Genomic DNA, 10,770 nt, shown 5'->3' with positions numbered 1-10,770 from the left:
TGTCCTGCCCAGCCCACCACCACTGGACTTTCCCTGTATATAAGGTGATTCTTCTGTCTAGCCCAGCACCACCGGCCCATCCCTGTATATGTTTCCTGCTAATGAAACCCTATGTCTCATTTGCTGACTCTGGATCTCTTCTTTGGCCTCTTGAACCTGGCGCCATCCCTGTTGAAGTTAATCGGAGTCTGGTATGACAGCAAGTACCTGCAGTGCAAAGTAGTACCTTATTAAGTATCCTGTGAGTGGTACAGACCCTACATCTTACGGGGGCTATGAGGAAGGAGAAGCATATCAGACTCTTCAAGAGCAGGTGCACTTTGGAAAAACATTTAAGGTACCTGCAGATTTTATAATATAAATGTAAAAACCAAATAAAGATCTATAACATTAATATATTATTGGCTGGGGCCAATATGCAAATGATAGACTAAGAAAGCATGGTTAGGGCCATGAGTTGAAACACGTCAAGAATATGACAGCCATTCTACCCAGTCGACAGATTTTTGTTTAGACACTGTTCTTGGCACTAGGGAGACAGCAGTGAACAAGGTAGATGACACCTATCTTGAGCAAGATAGTTAACCTCTCTACATCTCAGTGTCATCTTTAAAATGGGAAGAACATTCATTATTCCTACCTCATGGGGTTGGTGTGAGGATTAAAGGAGGGCAAAGAGTATAAGGTGTTTTGCGTTATGTACTTCAGAGTAGACACATTATAAATGAAATAATTAGCCTGCTGGGGAGAATAAATGGTTCATCAGCTTGGCTGTGAAGATGTATATGGTTTTGATAGGCAGAGACAAAAGGAAGATGTTTAAGTAGAGAGAACAGTGTTAATTAATTAAGTCACTCACGCAAAGAAACTTTTTGACATTGGCATTCATAGACATATTTCATTTACATGAATTCAGCTATACACACTAGGAGAAAATTGTTTAAATAGTACAGGCAAATTATCCCACCATTATATTCAGTTAATATATACCCTGGATTGAGTGTGAGATGAAAGGCATGAATTTGTTCTTTCATCTCCTAGTGTGAACACCTCACTTTGCTGAACGTCATTCTTTTGTTTAGATACGTATTTTTCATGTAGTGTGGTCAGCCACGAGTGCAAGCCGGTTACTTAATCTGAGGGTCAAACAAAAGGAACAACCCAGTCATCTGCTCCTACACTGGAGGAAAAGCTGGCAGTGCTGAACTTTCTGAGAAAAGAATGTCATTCTTCAATGTCGCACCTTCCTAAGGCATTACGCAAAGTCATTTGACCAGATGATTCTCATTTTACATGTTGATTTTAGGACATATCTTGTGTTTAAGGAATGACTTCACTATGTGTGTCAGGAATCATACTAGACGCTGGTGATACAGTGATTTCAAAAAACCTGTCATGTACAAATCTATGTCCAGTAAAACGTCTTGTAAACATAAAGGCAAATTGTGTTGCCAGCATATCTAATATATGAAAATGCTAAGGAAAATTTATGAAAATGATAAAACAAGATGGAAATTCAGACCTAAGGTAATAAATGAAGAGTACTGGAAATTCTAAATAGGTAGTAAAATATAACACATTATTTTCCTTCAAATTTTTAAAGGGCAATTGAATGTTGAAATCATATACTAACAGCAACATATTTGAGGTGTTATAAGTAAAAGTAAAACAAAACAACAGCACTAAAAGCAGGAAGGGTGTAAACATCATGACATAATTTTAATATTATTATGCATAAATGCTATATTATTTGTTTTTTATAATTTTGACTTTTATTTTACATTCGGGGGAACATGTGCAGGTTTATTACATGGCTATATCACATGATGCTCAGGTTTAGGGTATGACTGATCCCATCATCCAGGTAGAGGGCATAGTACCCAGTACTTAGTTTTCCAACAATTGCCCCCTCTCCCTCCCCCTCTAGTAGTCCTCAGTATCTACTGTTGCCATTTTTATGTCCATGAGTAACCAATGTTTAGCTCCCACGTGTAAGTGAGAACATGTGACATTTGGTTTTCTGTTCCTGCATTAATTCACTTAGGATAAAGGCCTCCAGCTGCCTCCATGTTGCTACAAAGGACATGCTTTTACTCTTTTTTATGGTTGTATGGTATTCCATGGCATATGTGTACCACATTTGCTTTATCCAATCCACCATTGATGAGCATCTAAGTTGATTCTATCTCTTTGCTGTTGTGAATGGTGCTGTGATAAACATTTGAATGCATATGCTTTTTGGTAGTATAATTGCTGGGTTGAATGGTAGTTCTGTTTTAAGTTCTCTGAGAAATCTCCAAACTTAATTCCACAGTAGCTAAACTAATTTACACTCCCACCAACACTGTATACACATTCTCTTTTCTCCACAGCCTACCAGCAACACAATAATAGTGGGCGAACTCAGTACTCCACTGACAGTACTAGACATGCCATCAAAGCAGAAAATCAGCAAAGAAACAATGGACTTAAACAATACACTAGAAAAAGTGGACTTAACAGATATTTAGAAAGCATTCTACCTAAGAACTGCAGAATATATATTATTTTCATCAGCATATAAAACATTCTCCAAGATAGATCATGCAGTAGGTCACAAAACAAGTCTTAATAAATTTAAGAAAATCGAAATAATATCAAGTATCCTCTCAGACCACAATGGAATAAAATTGGAAATTAACTCCAAAAGGAATACTCAAAACTATAAAAATATATGGAAATTAAATAATCTACTTCTGAATGATCTTTGGGTCAACAATGAAATCAAGATGGAAATTTAAAATTTCATTAAACTGAATGATAATCATGACAGGTTATCAAAACACCTGAGATACAGCAAAAGCAGTGCTAAGAGGAAATTTCATAGCATTAAATGTCTACATCAAAAATCTGGAAGAGCACAAATAGACAATCTAAGGTCACACCTGAAGGAACTACGGAAACAAGAACAAGCCAAACCCAAACCCAGCAGAAGAAAAGCAATAACAAAGATCAGAGTAGAACTACATGAAATTTAAACAAAAAGAAAAATACAAAAGATAAATGAAACAAAAAGTTGATTATTTGACGAGATAAACAAAATTAAGAGATCATTAGCAAGATTAACCAATAAGAGAAGAGAGAAAATCCCAATAACCTCAATTAGAAATGAAACAAGAGGTATTACAACTGGTACCACAGAAATACAAAAGATCATTCAAGGCTACTACTATGAAAACCTTTATGGGCACAAACTAGAAAATCTAGAGGAGGTGGACAAACTCCTGGAAATTTTCAACCCTCCTAGATTAAATCAGGAAGAAATAGAAACTCTCACATGCAATGACACCCACAGGCTCAAAATAAAGGGATGGAGGAAATCTACCAAGCAAATGGAAACCAGAAAAAAGTAGAGCTCACAATCTCAGACAAAACAGACTTTAAACTAGCATATGAGATGGGTCTTTTGAAGGCAGCATACCTACCATCAAGTCTTGCTTCTTTATCCAACTTGCTACTCTGTGACTTTTAACTGGAGAATTTAGCCTCTTTACATTCAAGGTTAGTATCGGTATATGTGGATTTGATCCTGTCATCATATTGTTACATGGTTATAATGCCAACTTGTTTGTGTGGTTGCTTTATAGTGTCAGTGGTCCGTGTACTTAAGTGTTTTTGTAGTGGCTGGTAATGGTCTTCCCTTTCCATGTTTATTGCTTCTTTTAGGAGCTCTAAAAAAGGCAGGTCTGGTGGTAACAAATTCCCTCAGCATTTGCTTGTCCAAAAAGGATCTTTTTTCTCCTTTGCTTATGGAGTTTACTTTGGCTGTATATGAAATTCTCTGTTGGAATTTCTTTTCTATAAGAATGTTAAATATAGGCCCCCAATCTCTTTTGGCTTGAAGGGTTTCTGCTGAGAGGTCTGCTGTTAGTCTGATGGGCTTCCCTCTGTAGCTGACCTGACATTTCTCTCTAGCTGCTTTAACATTTTTTGTTTGTTTCATTCTGATCTTTGAGAATCTGATAATCATGTCTTGGAGATGATGTTCTTGTGAAGCATCTTGCTAAAGTTCTCTGTGTTAGCTTAATTTTAATGTTGTCCTCTCTAACTGGATTGCAGAATTCCTCATGGATGATAACCTGAAATAAGTTTTCCAAGTTGCTTCCATTCTCCCTATCTCTTTCAGGGATGTCAATGAGTTATAGATTTGGTCTGTTTACATAATCCCATATTTCTCAGAGGTTTCCTTCATTCCTTTTCATTCCTGTTTTTTTTTTATTTTTTTTTTTTTTTTTTATATTTCTCTGACTGTCATTTCAGAAAGCCAGTCTTCAAGCTCTAAGATTCTTTCCTTGGCTTGGTCTATTCTGCTGTTAATACATACAATTGCATTATGAAATTCTTGAAGTGTGTTTTTCAGCTGAATCAGTCAGTTATGTTCTTTTCAATGCTGGCTATTTTGTCTGCCAGCTCCTGTATCATTTTATTGTGATTCTTAGCTTTCTGGAATTGGGTTTCAATGTTCTCGTGAATATTGATGATCTTTGTTCCCATCAACATTCTGAATGCTATTTCTGTCATTTCAGTCATTTCCATCTCTTTAAGAACCATTGCTAGGGACCTAGTGTGGTCGTTTGGAGGAAAGAAGACACTCTGGCTTTTTGAGATGTCACAGTTCTGGCAATTGCTCTTTCTCATCTTTGTGGGCTGATTTTCCTTCAATCTTTGAAGTTGCTGTTTTTGGATTTTTTCCCCCCTTTTATGCTATTTTATGACCTTAGGAGTTTGACTGTGGTATAAGTTTTTTTCAGTCAACTGGATTCATTTCTGGAAGATTTTAGGGGGCTAAGGCTTAGCTCAGGAATCCTAGACTGCGTGTCCTAACTCTGGAGGACTAGTATCAGGCCCTGGCTTTGTTCTCTGGCCACTCAAGGTAGGAACCTGCTGCACTGGAGGGGCCGAGGTGCTCCCAGACCACTGGTCACAACAGTGTGGGTGGTGCCAACCAAATGGGTGGTGCCAACCAAAGCACTTTGTAGGGCAGTGGCAGCATAATTTATCTTTGTTCGTCCATGGCAGGAGTGGCGTCAGTGGCAGCATGATAAGGTGTCCACTTTTCAACTGCAGTGGGGTACTAGCAGGTGCCAGGATGCTGGCTATCATGTGGGCATTTGCAGCAGCAGCATTGGCAGCATGTTTTCAAGAAGCAGGGGCCCCCACCGGCATCTTTGTGTATGTTTGTGCTGGTGGCAGTTTTAGCATAGTGGTGGGGCCACGGTGGCCACAGGACTGGGTGAGCTCTTTGTGTGCGTTTATGGGTGGCAGGGGCTGCTCAGGGCCAGGGCAGGTCTCAGTTCTCTGTGCCTAGTTTCTGGCAGCAGCAGCAGCATCAACACAGGAGCAGGGTGCTGGTGGCAGGTAGGGTTAATGGGCTCTGTGCCCTCCAAAGCTTCGATGGGAATGGCAGGATACATTCATGCTCACAGTAGTGCCATGGCAGGGTGCATGTGCACACATGTGCTGGTGGAAAAGGGGAGGCAAAATCTGCCTGTGCACACACATGCCAACAAAGTGATTTGGAAGGTGGCCGTGCGTGAGTATCTGCAGACAAGGTACCACTGGGGAGGCTGCGTGGAAGGAGTGCATGTGCGGGCTGATATGTGTCTGTGGACGCTGCTCTCCTGGAGCTCTCTGCTTGTCGGGTGTGGTCTGCCAGCACAGGAGCTATGATGCAGGCCACCAAGAGGAACACCCCTTTTGGGCACCTGAGCCTGTACTGCAAGCACCCAGGGAGAGTCCAGCAGACTGAGGGTGTTCAGGTTGGACCAGCCCCATCTCATGGCCAAGACCACCCTGCAGAGTTCATGTATGCCAGTTCCTCTGGGGCTAAAGTCTCCTACAGGAGTAAGTTGAGCCTAAGGGAATGGGTGTCCCTGGCTGTGCTCCACTACAGATGCTCCTGCATCAAACCCTCTGGGCTCCACACTGGCTGGAATTCTGTCCCTACCACTTCTGTAAGCAGCTCTCCCTGTCCTCTCAAGTCTCCACAGTGGTCATGGGGTCTCCTCTGGCCAGGATTCCAAAGGCCCATGGTTAGAGCAGGTTGCTCTTTGCTTCTTCAACTCATCCCTTCCCCAGGAGTTGTTGGGGGATAGGAATGAGTCCTGGTGCATGGTAGCCCTGTGCAGGGGTTCCCAGCTTCCTCCCCCTTCAGCCCAACATCTGTGTCTTCCCTACATCTGCTCTCAATGCCTTCCCTTTGAAGATCTGCTAAGAGTGCACCAGTCTTCCCAATGTCCCAATCCCTCAGTGGCAGCTGTTCCTCCTGGCTATGTCTAGTTGGCCATCTTGATCACAGGTCTACTTCGCTTTCATAAACCCTGATAAAGCCTTGTTCCCAGTAACCTCACAATAATGAGATGGAGAAGCCTCAGAGAACGCACCAATGTGGTTACTCCAGGGTGATAGAGGCGTGATTCACTTCAATTTTTGTTGTTGTCACACTTGCTTTTGAGGACTTAACTATAAATTATTTATCAAGGCTGATGTCCAGAGTTGTGTTTACTAGGTTTTCTTCTAGGATTCTTAAAGTTTGAAGTCTTACATTTAAATCTTTAATCCACCTTGAGTTACATTTGTATGTGGTGAAAGCTAGGGGTCCAGTTTTATTCTTCTGTATATGTATAGCCAGCTATCCCAGCACCATTTATTGAAGACTGCCATTTCCTCACTGCTTACTTTTATTGACTTTGTCAAAGATCAGATGGCTGTTGGTGTATGGATTTATTTCTCAGCTCTCTGTTCTGTTTCATTGGTTTGTGTGTGTTTTTGTACCAGTATCATGCTGTTTTGGTCACTGCAGCTTTGTAGTATAGTTTGAAGTCAGGTACTGTGATGCCTCCAGCTTTGTTCTTTTTGCCTAGAAGTCCTTTGGCTATTCTGGCTCTTTTTGATTCCATATGAATTTTAGAATAGTTTCTTTCCAATTCTGTGAAAAATGATGTTGGTCATTTCACGGAATAATGCTGGATCTGTAGATTGCTTTGGGCAGGATGTCCCTTTGAATGATATTGATTCTTCCAATTCATGAGCAGGGAATGTTTTTCCATTAGTTTGTGTCATCTATAACTTCTTTCAGCAGTGTTTTGTAGTTCTCCTTGTAGATCTCTTTCATCTTCTTGGTTAGATGTATTCCTAAGCAATTTTTTTGTGGTTGTTGTAAGTGGAATTACTTCTTGATTTGGCTGTCAGCTTGACCATTATGTGTGTATAGAAATGGTACTGATTTTTTACAATGATTTTTGTATCCTGGAATTTTACTGAAGTCGTTTATCAGTTCCAGGAACCTTTTGGTGGATCTTTAGGGTTTTCTAGGTATAGAATCATATTGTCTGTGTAGAGAGATAGCTTGACTTCTTTTCCTATTTAGATGTCTTTTCTTTCTTTCTCTTGCCGGATTGATCTGGCTAGAATTTCCATTAATTCTCTGTTGAATGTAACAGGATAAGGATGCATATTGTAATCCACACAACAACTAAAAAAAACTATGTAAAAGCTATTATTAAAAAGCCAATAGAGAAAACAGAATAAAATACAAAAAAAAAAAAAAAACCCCTTAACCCAAAAGAAGACATGAAAGAAGGATATATATAACAAATAACAGAGAGACCAAATATAAAACAAAAAGCAAGTGGGTACACTTAAACACAGCCATGTCAATAATTCCACTAAATATAAATGTATTAAACACTCCAACAAAAGACAGAGGTTGATGAACTTGATTTAAAAATCAATATCCAATTATATGCTCTTAACACATAATGCACTTAAAATATAAAAACATAGCTAGGTTGAAAGTACTAGAATGGAGGAGATATACAATGCAAACAATAGGTGAGTATGCAAGAAATAACAGATGGGTGCAGCAAACCAACATGGCACATGTATACCTATGTATTAAACCTGTACATTGTGCACTTGTACCCTAGATCTTAAAAGCATAATAATAATAAAAAGGATGTATATGGGACCTAGAATAGCTGAAATGATCTTGTAAAAGAAGAGCAAAGTTGGATGAGCTGTGCTACCTAATTTTATGTCTTAGCATGAAATTATGACATGACATGAAATTAATCATGACAATGTGGTTTTGGCATAAGGATAGGCAAATAGATCAATGGAACAGAATAGATGAGGAGTTGGCAATCTTTTTTTCTAAAAGGACAGATAGCAAATACTTTATGTGTTGCAGGCTATACAATCTCTGTCACAACTACTCTGTTGTAGTGTCAAAGCAGCCATAGCTGATAGTTAAATTAGTGTATCTGTGTTCTAATAAAGTTTTATGAACACTGAAATTTCAACTTCACATAATTTTTACATCATAAAATATTATTTTGCTTTTTTTTTCTCAACCATTTAGAAATGTAAACAAACACACACGAGAAAACACCTGTCTTAATTTACAAACCATACCAAAACAGATACAAAATGGAAATTTGTTTGAGGCAAGTGGAGTGATTCATATTTTGACTGAGAATTAAATAAGGCCACTGTACCCTGGGGGGATTTTAGAGAAGACATCCAAAACAGTAGGTCATGGGAAAGGGTGGGAGAGAACAGAATGAACCACTGACTGGGGGTGGCTGTAGGGAATGCCTTTAAGGAAACACCTTCTCCCCACTATGTGACCCACCAGAATTGAACATGGGGAAATGGTGGGGGTAGCAGGTCATTTTGAAATGGACCTTCAGGTAGTATTGGGGGTGGAAAAATCCCCTTTCTCTGACCGCATTTTGGCCACCCCAGCAACACCACCCCCACAGAGGTGTCAGGTGTCAGTGCTTTGTGATGTCCAAGCCACCCCAGGACTACCACTGGATAGGGGTGCCCCATTCTGACCAAACAAAGCTGAAGGGTGGGGCTTCTCATCACCCAGGGCTGGGTATACATAAGGAAGTCAGGAGCATGGGGTAGACCACTGGGAGGCTTCAATATGGCTAAGGAGACCCGCACACCAGTGAAGCCCAAAGAAAATACGAAACAACCAATTGTAAGCACGAAAAAGCCAACCCCGAGAACCAAAGAGAAGAAGGAAAAGAAGAACTCTCGTCAACAAAAGACCAACAAAACTGGCAAGGTCAGATGACCCTATCCTTGTTCCTTCTCTTCTTCCCCTCTATTCTCTCAAGACCCCTATCCTGTCCTTGCCTAGCACACCCCCCTCCTCAGCCTGCACTCCTATCCATGAAGCTCCCCTTCCTATACAACCTCTTTCTCTTCCCCTAAACCAATGTCCTTCTGGCTCATGTGTTGTCCTTCCAGGTGGAGAAGAAAATCATAAAGGTAAAAAAACCCCTTCAAAGGAATTCAAGAAAGAAAACTCAATCACCTCCTTCCTGCTCCAAAAAGCCTAGGATCACAATGACACCAACAACATTTGCGTGTCACCACGAGCAGAATAAGACGCAAAATAAAACTCAGAAGAGCAAGCACAAAATACAACGGAAAATAAAAATCACAAGAGCAAGCCCAGAAGACATTGGCAACAGCAAACCATCCCAAGTAACCATCTCTGCTGCCAGTAAATGCAGAGCCTGGATCAGAAATGTACAACTAGCAACAGCATCTCCATAGGCAACTCTGGGGAATCACCCATCCCATAAAGGCCAAATCTGAGACCAGTAGTGTTCACCCATGTTGATGAATGCAATAAAATCAGCACAATGTAAAAAGATGATGTGGACTTTGTCTGTAGTGGGGAGGGGGTTAAGGAAGAAAAACTGGTAAGGGGGAGAGAGGCAGGGTCCTGCATGGTTGGGGGCCAGACCAACAGGTATACAGTTAGCCATCGGGGGATAAGGAGTGGGTGAGGACTAAGAAATGAAGACTAATGGGCACTTTGCCCATACAGACAAGAAGAAAAAGGGTTTTGGTGTTTCTACATGTATTTAGGGTAGGTGTGGGTAGCAACATCAAGGTCTAAATTCCCAGAACCCAGTTAGGAAGAGGGTTTCATGTGTGATGTGTGTGGCAATAACACACCCCACAAAAAGACAATAAAACCACCTCCAGGTCACCCGTGTCACAGTGGTGTCTGTTGTACCCCACACTATGCTGTAAGCAAGTAAAGGCCCTCAGGAGGACCCAGAACTCATCCTGTCAAGAGTCACTCCAGCACCCTGAAAGACAAATAGTGGAGTCTGGAGGCCACAAACCCAGCGCTAATTAGGCCACTTTCTTGTTAAGTAGCTTAGGATGGAGCAGTGGCCTACCAAGCGTGGGGGCAGTGGCAGAGGTCTGTCCACTTGCTGGCCATAAAGAGAAACATCGTCTGCAGAGAATTTTAATATAAGAATAATAAAACCCAGTAAAAGTCAGTCTTTTACTTATTAGCGCCACATACAAGTTTTCAGCTTTTCTCCCCCCACATCCTCTTTTGGTCTGAGTTGTGAAACATGGCTGTGGTTACATTGAAGCTTGAAGAAAATCTATGTAAGGTGCGAATTAGCTGATTTTTAATATTTCTGTTTTAATAATCATTTGATTCTACAGGGAAGTTAATTTGGATAAATCCTTATTAAATAGTTGGTCCAAGACACAGGCTGTTCCTTTCTAAAGTAAGCTCTTAACAATCTGGAAATGTTTTGAGGCAGGACAGGCAAGCCCCACACTTGGGGCTTAGGTGGGAGGGTTCTTGGCTTCACTCAGGAAAGAATTCAAGGGCAAGGCAAGCCGGTGATGTTAAACAGCAAGTTTAATTGAAGCAGAAGTGTACAGAGCAGCAGAGGG

General features: G+C 40.7%; 1 protein-coding gene across 1 annotated transcript; it reads left to right on the top strand.

Annotated features, from left to right (window-relative positions):
- The first annotated feature begins 8,707 nt into the window (after positions 1 to 8,707).
- LOC111536241 (uncharacterized protein AH6.3-like) lies at positions 8,708 to 9,706 on the top strand. The gene is made up of 2 exons (XM_023202548.2): positions 8,708 to 9,118; positions 9,304 to 9,706. The coding sequence occupies exons 1-2, from the start codon at positions 8,975 to 8,977 to the stop codon at positions 9,613 to 9,615; spliced, it is 456 nt and encodes a 151-aa protein (XP_023058316.2). The 5' UTR covers positions 8,708 to 8,974; the 3' UTR covers positions 9,616 to 9,706.
- The last annotated feature ends 1,064 nt before the right edge of the window (positions 9,707 to 10,770 follow it).

This window comes from Piliocolobus tephrosceles, chromosome 12 (genome assembly GCF_002776525.5).
Source record: "Piliocolobus tephrosceles isolate RC106 chromosome 12, ASM277652v3, whole genome shotgun sequence".
NCBI lineage: Eukaryota > Metazoa > Chordata > Mammalia > Primates > Cercopithecidae > Piliocolobus > Piliocolobus tephrosceles.
Note: the sequence above shows the minus strand (reverse complement) of the source record. Positions and strands in the feature narration are given on the sequence as shown.

Coding starts and splice junctions, on each gene's coding strand:
- LOC111536241 (XM_023202548.2), top strand. CDS start 8,975: ATGGCTAAGGAGACCCGCACACCAGTGAAGCCCAAAGAAAATACGAAA. Junction 9,119..9,303: donor AGACCAACAAAACTGGCAAG/GTCAGATGACCC, acceptor TTGTCCTTCCAG/GTGGAGAAGAAAATCATAAA.